Raw genomic sequence first — 13,940 nt, forward strand, 5'->3', positions numbered from 1 at the left:
TACCTAAAATAACTTAAATTGAGGATTTTTTTTTTTCCCAGAAAAAGTTATTGCCAAAGACATATTTTATCTAAGTAGCCCCATCTACCTGATGGGGCAAACATCTAATTACCAATCATCTGTTCTTCTTATCCTAGGAATGACCTTCCTGTCCTTGAAAGTCCCATGCCCCTGTCCCATTCCGTAGCTCAGGATGGCTTTTCTTCTTCTTTTTTTTTTACCTTTCTGTCTCTGCCCTTCTCATGTGTGTGGGGTTTCCATACCTATGAAATTAAATTTGATTTTTTTCAATTAATTTGCCTCATGTCACTGTAAATCTTAAGCCAGCCAAAAGAACCTAGAAGGGTAGAGGAAGGGTTTCTTCCTCCCTAATAGAGATATGATGCTGATTTAATAACATCTTTTCAACAGCAAGAAAAACAACACTATCTCAGTAAAGAACACATCTACTTAAAGATACTTCCTCATTTTAAATGTGTTCAAACAAGAAGAAATTTGTTTCTTATAATCAAACATATTAATATTATCTTTTTGCAGTATATGTATTTTTGTAAGCCAACTCAAATTCTTTGAACTAGAACACATTTAATTTAGTAAAGAACCCTGTAGTTAGTTATTTCAGTTTCTGAAGAGGATATTAGCCTTAGTAGGCAGTTGTGTTTTGAAGGAGGTAATTTACCAAGTTGGTATTCCTTAGCGGGTAATAAAGAGTTGCTTATTCTAAAAATATCTATCATATAAAAGCATATAATCACTACATTGCCACAATCAAACAACAGAGTTTATATTCTGAAGGTAAGAGGGAGAGGTTCTGGTTAAGCTTCGATAAGTTGTTGCCTTTGCTCTGGTTTGGGAAAAGAAGGCAATTGTCTACTCACTAGATCCTTCAGTGATGGTGCTGGCAAAGGAACTTCCCCCAGCTGAGCTGCATCGTTTACCGTCTTTGAATTGCTGCCTCCTTCTTGCCCACTGGTCTACTGCTTCTTCCTGGGAGCCATCGCTGACCTGTGCACCTCTTGGAGCCAATTCTTGGGATAACTTTCGGTGGCTATTTATTTCCAAATTCCAATCTAGATGAAACCACATTAAGTATGAAAGTGAGACATCATTTCAAGATAGGATTTCAGATATTCCAGTCTTTGAAATAGAATCGCTGTAGACTAGAACTAGAATCATTTCACTCCTTCATGGTTCATTTTCTAAAATTTTATTACTAAAAAATAAAGGAAAGGGAGAGGGAGGGAGGAAGGAAAGACGGAAGGAAGGGACTTACTCTTGTGGCTCAGTGGGTTAAGAACCCAACATAGTGTATGGGGATGTAGGTTTGATCCCTGGCCTCACTCACTGGGTTAAGGATCCAGCATTGCTGCAAGCTGTGGGGTAGGTAGCAGATCTTGGATCCTGTGTGGCTGTGGCCGGCAGTTGCAGCTCTGACTTAATTATTTCCTAGCTCGGGAACTTCCATATGCTGCAGATGTGGCTGTAAAAGGAAAGAAAAACGTATAAATTGAAAATAGGTTTACATAAGAAAGGGGGGATGACCATGCCTTTCTTTAGTGAGATTCAATTCAGTAGATACTCCTTGGCACAAGCAGTATGCCTGAAACATTATATTAGTTGTTTTGGAGGATCATGGAGCAAATAAATTGTTAATTATGTCCCATGAAATTTCAATAAGACAAGGTGTTATTACCTGAATTAGTTAAATTACAATCTATGGTAATGAGTTTACTATTGAATTCAAGTCCTTTATGGTTTGACCTCTATTAATGATAAGGCTAATTTCATGATACTTTTCTTGTGCATGTGTTGGTTCAAAATGAAGAAAATGAAAAAACAAAACAAAAAAGGCCAAACTGCATGAAGGCTTTGATAATGTTATGTTTGGATAAATAACTATTTGAAATACTTTATATACTTCCGAAATGCTGCTTTCTGTCATCACAAGCCATGAGACTGTATATTAATTAGAAGTAAGAAAATTTCAAATAAACTGCAATACAAGCAAACTTTAAAAAAATAACTGACAAAGTAAAATAAAAATTCAAATAGCAGAGTACACAATACCTAGAAAGTAGTTTGGGAGGCTAGAATTAATAAGGAATTTTATTGCTTTCACTTTTGGATACTATAAAAAAGGCAAGGAACATCAATTAAAAAGAAACCAAATTTTAAACTTTATTTTTATTCTATTCCCAGAAGCAAATGAGTTTTAAAAATTTGGTCTTTATAAATTAAAACCTAATTTATCAGTATCAAAGTTTGTTCTCAGAACTATTTAATAAATGGGATATATCCATGCATACATTCTCTTCTTTATTTGTATTTGTTAACCCACTTACATAACAATTTAAATTTCACTTGTCAGGGCCAAAGACATGGGAATGGAGAATGGTCATTATCCAATTCCTCTTATTTTCCATAACTCTGCTGTTGACTCCTACCTTTTCCCTAGGGATTAAGAGGGTGACAGAAAAAATGACCTCATTCTATAATATTTACTGTTCACTTTCTATGCTAATATGTATGTATATATAATATACAATATACTAATTTCTACTGCACTGGTTTCCAGGACTACAGCAATGAACAAAATGACTTATTGCCCTCTGGAATTTTACAGAGTGGTGAAACTTTTAAAAATGCTGCAGAGCTAGTCTCTAGCAATTTTCTTCAGTGCTCCCTGTAGTTCCACTGTTTGTTGAGATTGGGAGTCCAGGCTGACTCTGAAGGCAACTATGAGAAGGAAAATTTTCTGATGTCAAATATTTCACATTTAAAGAAACTCTTTTCTGAAATTGCTGGAGAAAAAGGAAGTCCTATGGCCCTAGGAAAGTGTGTATGATGGAAATATGGCCCTCTGGCATAGAAAAGTTTTCCTCTAGAACTTAAACACTCAGTAAGGAGAAGGTATGTGCCCTACACTGTGTTTTGAAGAGTGATTTGAGAATCACTGTAATGTGCACTGAGAGCAAAGGTCCCCTTGTCTTGCTTGGTATTCACAGATTCTCAGGTTTGCAAAAATACAGAAGGTAATTTTGTTCAACCAAGATTTCTACCAAGTAGTCATTCAATCCAAGCTTGAACACTTCCCAGACTCAAATTTACTACCTGAATCAGCATAATCATTCAAGCTGATAGAAAGTTTTTACTTGGTGATTTGAACCTCTATCATAGTAACCTTTGTTCACATGTAAGTAAGCCTCTTCCTCGTTCTGTGAATAACCGATAGATGTTTATTGACCCTTTCCAGGAACAAGGCAGTTTTTTGCTTGGTGCTAGAATGAGGACACTCAGGTATCTGGAAGGACTCTATTAAAATACACACTGTTCCTTTGTAGGGGTAATAGGTTAATCTATTAAAAAACATACTAATGTTTTACCAAATATAGAAAGTTACCACCTCGAAAGCCAAGAGGAAGCCTGGAAAGTGGATTATAAACCAAGGAGAGAAAGATGCAGATCTGGGTAGAGCCTTTGTGAAAGAAAACAGGATATTGCAGCTGGATCCTGGACCCTAGACTTGCTTATTTACCGAGAAACATTGAAATGCCCATGAGTGTGGAAAGTTCCCAATTTTATAAAAATTCAGCTTGTTGCAAATTATCCCTAGAGTTGTATCTTGCTACAAGAAAAGGAGTAACTGTTTTATTCATCTTCGTTCTTGGTACAAACCTCAGGACCACAAACTTTGTCGGAGCTGCCGTTCTCTACACCTTTTGTCTTGGTGCAGGCTTTCGAAATCACCCTTTCCTTAGGGGCACAGAGAAATAAAATATCTCATACATTACATGGAGGTTTTGTGTCATATTACATATAAAGGGCTGTTTAATTATAAATATTTCTATGCCATGTAAAATATCATTTAATCCTTCTCATTATCTGTCATTCTGTCAGCATAGCCTAGACTTGGTTTCCTCATCAAAATGTTTTATGATATAGAATTTCTGGTTCTTTGGCAGAGATCTTAAATATATATTTCAGTCAATTTATAGCTGAAGAAATGAGGCCCCAAGAAACTTCTTTACTTGAGAATGTGCAGACCAGAATCCAGAATTTTGTCTTAAGAGTTCAGACTTGTATGCCTTCCTTTATATCACTGGCTCTTTAACTCTTGCCACATGCCCATCCCTGCCACTTCTTATTTACTGAGTTCAGAGGTGGTAGATTGTTCATTCTTTACTGTGTTTTAAAAGTTATATAGTCTAGAGATTTGTATAAATAAAAACTCCAAATCTCCAGCAATCTTGAAAAACTAGAAGACCTGGCTATTCAGGGCCAGGATTCTCATTCCCCAAGGACAGCGCTCCATCTAGTGCACCAAAATTCCGTTATTTCTACAAGTAGCCTGCTTTATTCAGTTACATTATCTACCTGGCCTCTTTAGATCTTGACCTTTAATCTAATTAACTCCCAAGCACATACATGGTGCAACGAACTACATGAATGCCGTCAGCGCTCTGACAGGTGTTCTTAATCTGAGGTGTATGGATAAATTTTGAGGAGTTGGAGGACCCCTTTGAAAATAAAGGCAGAAATTTGTGCCTATGTCAAATTGAAAGTTTTCTGGAAAAATAGTACAAAGATGTCTCAGTTCCTTAAATAATCTGTTCCCTGAAAAAATATTACATAATCTTGGCTCAAAGTATCAATAATATAATAACAGTATTGAATAAAGTATAAAAATATTCAAAACTCTAGGAGAGTCAAATCCATGCAAATATTTTAGATTCAGATATCTTCTAATACAAAATTGTAATTTCTGAGCTGTTTTCCTATTTGTTTTGGTTTTGTATGTGAACATAGAGTTTTGCACAAAGCAACCTGATATAACTTCCCTGACTTCTTTCTTTAACAAATATTCATTGAGTGTCTGCTCTACAGGAAGGCACTGTTCAGATGTTTTAGATACAGCAAAGATCAAAACAAAAAAAATCCATGCCCTCATGACTACAGTCTAGTGGGAGAAGACAGAATAAATAAACTAGTAAAATATACAGCAGATGAGAAGGTGAAAATGCTAAGTGTAGAAATAAGACATGGATAAGGAATAGAGTAGGCCTAGGTTGGAATGGACAGAGCTCAAATTGCAATTTTAAGTCGAGTGGCCTGAGAAGGCTTCATTGATAAGGTACTAGGTGAAAAAAAAATAGAAGGACAAGCACGAACCATGTGGACATTTGGAAGAAGTAGTCCAGATACAGGGAGGAGCCCAAGCAAGGACCTGATGTGTTGTCTTGCTTAACAGGTTCCAGCAACTCAAGGAGGCCAGTGTGACTGGAACAGGGTGATGTGGGGGAGAGGAATAAAGGGGCAAGGGAGAGAGTTGTAGGAACTGCCTTTTAATGAACCGCAGTAACATAGGATACTGGTAAACGTAATTGCACCAAATGGCACAATTTCAATGTCTGTTAAAGCACAGCGTCCACTTTTGGGGAATTCCAACTTGAGTCATTGATTTTCTAAGGAAATAACCCTTGCTAGAGATGTAGTCCAGAGAGGGGCATGTCCATAGGGGAAGGAGAGTTAGCCTGGCAGGGATAGCATCTGCTTTGGGAGACACAAGTGTTTTTATTGCCAGACTGCCTCTTGTAGACTTAAATAAGTATGACTGAATCAATGTTATGACTAATGCCATTGATCCTGGTATCTAGGGCTGTTTTGGCACTGGGAAGCAGTCACTGTGACTGATGGGTCTTTGCTATAGGGTGTTCATATTAAGCATGTGACTGGATGGCTTTTAATTCTCTTATTTAAATTTTTTTTTATTATTTTCTTTTTAGGGCCACTCCCACGGCATATGGAGGTTCCCCAGCTAGGGGTCTAATTGGAGCTACAGTTGCCAGCCTACACCACAGGCCACAGCAACACAGAATCTGAGCTGTGTCTGAAACTTACACCACACCTCACGGCAATGCTGGATCCTTAACCCACTGAACAAGGCCAGGGATTGAACCTGCAACCTCATGGTTCCTAGTCGAATTCGTTTCTGTTGCACCACAGCGGGAACTCCAGACATTTAATTCTCTATAAGGTTAATTTCATATTTCATGCCAACACTTATGTGGTTTTATTTCTACTTCCAAATTTTATTAATTCTATTTTTAAAAACTAGGGATAGAATAACAACAAAGAGAAGATAGCTTCTGGATTAATTTTTATCGTACCAAATATCATTTCTGGACATCTTAAGAATGTTATTGGAAGTTCAGAAGAACGTTTTTACCTGTTTAAGATGTATTTAAATATATAATGTGGAATAATGGTAACCTTAAATATAAAAGATTTAGGGCTTATTGAAGAAAAACAAGAAGGCCCTTCTAGGAAATGCCTCGAATGATATAATGTGGATCCAAAATTGAAAGCAGACAGACAGTATTATGTAGTTAGGAAAGAGCTTTTATCTTAGCCCTCTCCAGGTCTGGAGAGCTTCTGGGTTCTATCAATGGTTTGAGCAGGGCCAGCCAATCCACAAGGGAGGTCAGAGGTCTGCTTGAGGTCAGAGGCCCAATGGATGGCTCAGTCAGGATTAGCTATGTCTGTTTCTGTTTTTTGTCCTTTGCTTTAATTACTGTTCCACATGGTCCCCTGAAACATGTATGCCGTGCTTCTGCAACAACGTAGCAAGATTTAAAACATATTCTTCTCAACATGCTTAGCTTGCAAGAAGAAAAGAAATGGTAGATTATTTAAGAGTGCAAAAGGCTAACCTTTCTTACAAAATTGATTTGGCAATACATCAGCTTTTTAAAGAGAAATTGATTTTTTTAAAACTTTAAACTGCAGCCTTGGTGATTTTTGATATGCATTTTTATGGGTGGGGTAAGTGGTGATGGGAAGAAGCAGGCTGATATATGCTTGCCTGTACTCATCTAACTCTAAAATACTTAATATATCTTTAGCAATAAAGAAAAAATTCCACACAATAAAAAGGCTTCCCAAAGCTCAAACTATAGAAATAATGAAAGTTAGACTCTGTATAGCCCACTGTACCTTCCAAAGCTTTCTGCTTCTGAGGGGATAGCAGTATATCTGTTTGGTGGTAGTAGGTTTCCTTGGGGTCATTTTTATCTTCAGAATTTGGCTCTGTTGATATAATCTTCTGGCACTCTGTTAGCTCCTGTTTAAGTCTGGTTAGTCCAAGGCTCTTTTCATCATGGTTATCATGTTGGTCTGTATCACTGGTCAGTATTTTCTCAATAAGAAGCAGATTATCTGTAGCACACACTGCACAGTTGAACTCAACACTGTTTGGAAAATGTGTTTGAAAACAGACTTCATCATGGTTCTTTTTTGAAAGGTCTTCAGAATCTCTGTAGCTCACATTATTTACTGCAGGCATAATTATCTGGAATTTGTCTTTTTCAGCATTTCCCAGAGTGCTCGGTGACTCTATAGGGTTTTTCATATCTGTGAGATAATTAGAATAAACCGGGCCTTCTTTATCATTTTGAATAATTAATCTTTGGTCTAACTTATCTGTTATTAAGGTCATAACTGGCACTTTTGTTTTGCTGAGGACTTCTTTCTCTGGGTTACTTGACTGGGACTCTTTCTGACCCCAGTCTAAAGTGCTTTGGATACTGCTGTTGTGTGGACTGCCAGCAGAGAGGCTGCTGGAGATTGCTGGGCTAAGAGTTGGATGCTGTGTACTCTTCATTTCCAATAGCTTCTGTGTTTTTGTATGAGAGTCAGTACATAAAGTGGTTCGATTAAAGTTTCTGTCAGTCGTATTAACACGCTCTTCCTCATAGTCTTTTGAAAGTCCAGCATAGTCATTAAAGGAAAATGTATCCCCAGGGGTTTCTTTAGGTCCTGAGTGTTTGGTGGCCCAGTGTAATAGGCTGAAAGAGGTGGAGGATTTCAGAGCATTTTGAATAGAAGGGAAAGATAAAGAATTTGAGTTCTCATAGCAATCTGCAGGTGGAATTTTGCTGTCTTTGCAGTGAATATTGTCTGCCTTTTCTCCTGTGAGCTGCTCACTCAGAGACGACAAAGAACAAAAGTGAAAGTCATCTTGAACTGGAAAGATGTCAGTAATGATACTTGGCAAATAATTTATTCCGTCTGTGCTATGCTGTATATGTGAACCTGATGTGATATTTTCTAGTTTATCAAGGATGATCTTTCTCTCTCTGTGTGTATCTTTGGGATCCTTAAAAGGCATTGTACTCAAGTCTGTATCACTTAAACTTGTGGTCTTTAGGGTATCATGCAAAACAGGAAGAATGTTTCTGAAAAGCATCTCAGCCTCAGAGAAATGTTTCTTTTGGGAGTTATTCTTACTAGTTATAAAGTCCTTCTGCTGAAATGTGGCAGATTCTACCTCATAGTCCTTTAATACTGAAGATAGTGCATCAGGCTTATTCTCCCTCTCAGGGGTTGAGCACAGAGAAACCACAGTCGTATCAAAATTCTCTTCCTTCTGGCCAACAGACACAATAGGAGAGACACGCCAACAGTCTGAACTCTGATTCTTGTTTTCAGGCTGCCACTTTTCAGAGCACCTGTTATCAGCCTGTGCAAAAGACTTGGAACATTCTTTAGTAGTGTGATTGGAGGAAATATTTCTGTATTTAGCTAGTTTTCCACTTCTTTTAGGACGAGTTATACTTATTAATATATTCTGTTTCTTACTCATGTATTTAACCTTAATTCCTTTTCCTACAATGCTGACTTTCAGTGAGAGGCTTTCAGTTCTGGCAATGTCTCTTCCAGATTTAGATGGTGTCTTACGTTTTATTTCTTCCACCGACATATTCTTATATTTAGAAGAGCAGCTTCTAGAGGTGCAGCATCTCTGAATGTATCTGATGGAATAATACTGGTGACACTTTGAACATCACTTTTTTGTTTGGAACTGTATTCCTGTTTTACAGAAAAATCCCTTCTTGATTTCTACTTGTACACTGATAGTCCCGCATTTCACTTCTGTAATAATTTTGCCTTTTGCTGGTTTAAAGCCTTCTAATGTGTTTGGAAAACACTGCAGTGTAATTTTTCCTGATAATGATTCTTCACAGTCATTAAACATGACCACTGCTAAGACTTTCTCTAGGTGATGAGAAATGGATGAAGGAGGATCATCATTTTCCTTCTTCCTACTTGTTTTGCTGTCAGTTGGAGGTTGTTTCTTATCTTCAGGGAGAAAAGGGGGTTCCTGGTTTCTATTCATAGAAGCACATGTATTCTCATCTCCTTTTTCCCCTAGATTTCCCTAATGTCCTAATCTGATGAAGCAAAGCTCCTGAGGTGTCTGCTTTAACTTCTCTTTTAAGATCTTCTATATATTTTCGGCTTGCTTCATTAGTGGGCTGAGGTTCACCTAAAGAAGAAGACAGAAAAAATTTTAAAACAGGTTTTTGTATGTATTTAGAGAGCAGATGTTCTGAATTTTAGAATGAAAATAAAAATACATCCTTTGTAGATATTAAAAGTGACATTTTCATTCATTTCTAGTATTCTAGTATTTTACACAAAAATTCATTTCTAATATCTCATTTTAAAGCAATTAACTTAGAATGCAGAATATCACCTGGTAGTTTTAGGAAGTAAGAATCTAATTAAGTATTACTCTAAAACAGAGACTTCCAAATTAGGGGAAATGAAAACTTCAGAGCAAATTTATGCAAATAAATTTTAGGAGACTTCTTGATAAAGAGCACATTGCTGTGATCAGATATTTGGTCCAAGAACTGTCACCTTGTAAACTTTACTCCTCTGCTTTTTAATGTTAGAATATTGTGCTTGAGAGATTTTTGAACTTGAGCAGGAGGTACCAGATCTTGTGTGAAAAACAGTGGACAGGAGTTCCCATTGTGGCTCAGTGGAAACAAATCTGACTAGTAACCAGGAGGAAGCATGTTTGATCCCTGGCCCTGCTCAGTGGGTTAAAGATCCAGCATTGCGTGAGCTGTGGTGTAGGTCACAGATATGGCTCAGACCTGGTGTTGTTGTGGCTGTGGTGTAGGCTGGCAGCTGCAGCTCTAATTCCACCCCTAGCCTGGGAACTTCCATATGCTATGAGTGCAGCCATAAAAAAAAAAAAAAAAAAAAAAGTGGACAAAATACAGAGATCTCAAATTATGTTTTAAGCTGCATCTGAAAGAGTGTTTTAAAAGAAATAGAAAAAAGAATGGGCAAAAAATAAATAATGATGTAAGAAATGGGATCAAGATGGCATAGGAGTAAGACATGGTACTCACCTTTTCCCACAAACACATCAAAAAAAAAAAAAGAAACCATCTGCATATAGAAGGATTGGCAAAGAACATCTATGGAATGCTGACAGAAGACCTTAAACCTCCAAAAAAGGCAAGAAAGCTTCCGCATAACTGGGTAGAACAAAAGGGGGAGAAAAAGAGAAAGAAGAGGAAAAAAAAGGAATGAGGACCTGAACAGCACTCCTGAGAGGGAGCTGTGAAAGAGAAAAGGAATCCTCACCTTGGGAGGCCACTGACAGATGGGGAGATCAGCTGGGTTGGAAGTGAAATGGCAGAGCCTTGGATAAAAGCACAGCAGCTGGACTGAGGAGGGCAATGCAGAGAGTGCCACACAGACCATTGGTAGCACTGCCCAGGACACTACAGCCTGAGTTGCTTGGGTGGGAACTAGGCACTAGATTTAGGTTTCTGAGTTCGGTTCCAGGGAGAGGACTAGAACTGGCTGTGTGGAGACAACCTGAGGGGCTATGGAACAGTGCATCATGGGCTGGAAACAGAGTGCCATAGCTGAAAGAGCGTGGGAGGAGGCCTGGGCCAGCAGAAGAAGCCAGCCACCATTGTTGGGGAGAGTGAGAAGGGGAGGAATGGGAGTGCCATAGGAATATCTTTCTGTGCACACTGTGTGGGCTCTCAGGCACCAGGGAAAACCACTGTAGCCATCTCATACTTTAGAGGTGGACACAGCCCACCACCACTAGGGATCCATGAACAGGTGCCACCTGTAGCCCCAGTAATCTCAGGGGTCACTTCAGAGGAGGGCACTGCAACTGGGTGCCACCCGTTGTTGCTCTCACTCCCCTTGGAACACAAATGCCTTGCTGCTGCCACTGCCAAAGACTCTGGGCACCACCTACACTTTCATGAGTGTCACTGCCACTTCCCAGGGCCCTGCAACCAGGAACACCCTGTGCCACCTCCCCTTGGGTCCTTTCCACTGTCAGGGGCCCATCAGCTAGGCACTAGTATAGGCAATGCCCATGCCTCCATCTCCTTGGAATTGTGCACAGGCCGTACACTGGCATACCTCTTATCAAGGCGATAACAGCCTACACACACTGAAGAAAGAGAGAGCAAACATCCAAAGCAAAAGAAGCCCTAACAAACACACACACAAATGAAAAAAGAAAGAAAAGTAAACCCTCACAAAATACCCAGGGACACTCTCGCATATAAATAGCCCTCAATGACTAGAGTAGATAGTTGTTTTCCCTAAACTCACAGAATAAGAAAAATATAAACAAAATGAAGAAGCTCAGGGACTATACTCATTTAAAAGAACAGGAGAATTCTCCTGAAGGAACAAACAATGCAACAGACCTCAGCAATCTAACAGACACTGAGTTCAAAAGGAGACACTGGAAATACTGGAGAAATTATGAGCAGGTCTGAACAGTAATACAGATTGCTTTAGAAATGAAACAGAAACTATAAGGAGGAGCAAAAAAAAATTAGAAAATTCATTTGCAGAGACACAAGTTCAGTTAAATGCATTGAAGAGCAGCAGAATGAATAATGCAGAGGAATGAATACATGACTTGGAAGATAGAATAATGGTAATCACCCACTCAGGACAGCAGACAGGAAATGAAATAAATAAAAAAAAGTGACAGCAGTATAAGAGATCTATGGGATAATATAAAGCAGACCATTCTACACATAATAGGGTTCCAGAAAGAGAAGAAAAATAAAAGGGGATTGAAAATATATTTGAAGAATGCTCCAAGTCAAAAGACACAGAGAAGTTCCTGTTGTGGCTCAGTGGTTAATGAATCTGACTAGGAACCATGAAGTTGCAGGTTCGATCGCTGGCCTCGCTCAGCGGGTTAAGGATCCAGCATTGCTGTGAGCTGCGGTGTAGGTCGCAGACGCAGCTCGGATCCCGCATTGCTGTGGCTCTAGCTTAGGCCAGCAGCTTCAGCTCCGATTAGACCCCTAGACTGGGAATCTCCATATGCCATGGGTGAGGCCCTAGAAAAAACAAAAAGACAAAAAAAAAAAAAAATACATAGAGTGGCAGACTTGACTACAAAAAAAAAAAAAAGACCTTATAATATGCTATTTCAAGAGGTTCCCCTTAGGGCAAAAACATAAACTGAAAGTGAGGGAATGGAGAAAGATATTTCATGCAAATGGAAAAGACAGGAAAGAGGGAGTTGCAATACTCATGTCAGACAAAATAGACTTTAAAACAAAGGCCGTAAATAAAGACAAAGAAGGACATTATTTAATGATAAAAAGATCAGTTCAAGAAGAGGATATTACACTTGTCAATATATATGCCCCTAATATAGGTGCACCCTAATACAACAAATACTAACCAACATAAAAGGAGAAATTGATGGGAATATAATAATAGTAAATTTTAACACCCCACCCACATCAATGGACAGATCCTCTAGGCAGAAAATCATTAAGTCAAGAGAAATCCTAAATGACACTATTAAACTGTTAGATTTAATTGGTAGTTACAGGACAATACATCCAAAAAAAATCAGAATACACATTCTTTTCAAGTGCACACGGAACATTCTCTAGGATTGACCACATACTGGGGCACAAAACTAACCCCAACAAATTTAAGAATATAAAATTATTTCGGGCACTTTCTCTGACCACAATGTCATGAAACTAGAAATCAACCACAGGGGGAAAATGAGGAAAAACTGACTACATGGAGACTAAAAATATGCTACTAAAAAACCAGTGGGTGAATGAGGAAATCAAAATGAAATTAAAAAATACCTAGAGACAAATGACAAAGAAAACACAACCATTCAAGTTCTATGAGATGCCAGAAAAGCAGTTCTTAGGAGGAAGTTCATAGCAATACAGGCTTTTGTCAAAACAGAAGAAAAATGTCAAATCAACAACTTAACCTACCACCTAAAAGAATTAGAAAAAGAAGAATATACAAAACCTAATGTTAGCAGAAGGAAGGAAATATAAAGATCAGAGAGGAGATCAATAAAATAGAGATTCAAAAAACAATAGACAAAAAAATCAGTCAAACCAAGAGCTGGTTCTTTGAAAGGGTAGACAAAATTGACAAGCCTCTGGCCAGACTCACAAAGAAGGGAGAGACAACCCAAATAAAGTAAGAAATGAAAAAGGAGAAATCTCAACAGATAATGAAGAAATACAAAATCCATAAGGCAATACTATGAACAATTTTATGCCAACAAATCTGACAACCTAGAAGAAATGGATAACTTTCTAGAGACATACAACAGGCCAAAACTGAATCAAGAAGAAATAGGTTGTTTGAACAGACCAATCACTTGAAATGAAATTGAATATTTAACAAAAACACTCCCCACAAACAAAAGTCCAGGACCGGATGGCTTCACAGGTGAATTCTACCAAACATACAAAGAAGTACTTATACCCATTATCTTCTTAAACTTTGACAAAAGATTGAAGAAGAAGGGATGCTCTCAAAGACATTCCATGAAGCCACCATCACCCTAATATCAAAACCAGGCAAAAATACTACCAAAAAAGAAAATTATAGGCCTATATCTTTGATGAATATAGACACAAAAATCCTCAACAAAATTTTAGCCAACTGAATCCAACATATAAAAAATATCATATACCATGACCAAGTGGGATTCATCCCAAGATCACAAGGATGGTTCAACATATGCAAATCAATCAATGTCATACACCACATTAACAAAAGAAAAGTCCAAAACCACATGATCATCTCAATAGATG

General features: G+C 38.1%; 1 protein-coding gene across 1 annotated transcript in view; it reads right to left on the reverse strand.

The window, feature by feature from the left end:
- The window catches only part of LOC102165335, a 77,852-nt gene that overhangs the window by 44,488 nt on the left and 19,424 nt on the right, over positions 1 to 13,940 (reverse strand). The window contains exons 2-3 of the mRNA XM_021084589.1: positions 6,994 to 9,325; positions 879 to 1,070 (exon numbers count right to left, since the gene is read on the reverse strand). Coding sequence (XP_020940248.1) covers positions 879 to 1,070; positions 6,994 to 8,758 — 1,957 coding nt within the window. The 5' untranslated portion in view covers positions 8,759 to 9,325. The remainder of the gene's footprint in view (positions 1 to 878; positions 1,071 to 6,993; positions 9,326 to 13,940) is intronic.

Source organism: Sus scrofa, chromosome 2 (genome assembly GCF_000003025.6).
Source record: "Sus scrofa isolate TJ Tabasco breed Duroc chromosome 2, Sscrofa11.1, whole genome shotgun sequence".
Taxonomy (NCBI): Eukaryota; Metazoa; Chordata; class Mammalia; order Artiodactyla; family Suidae; genus Sus; species Sus scrofa.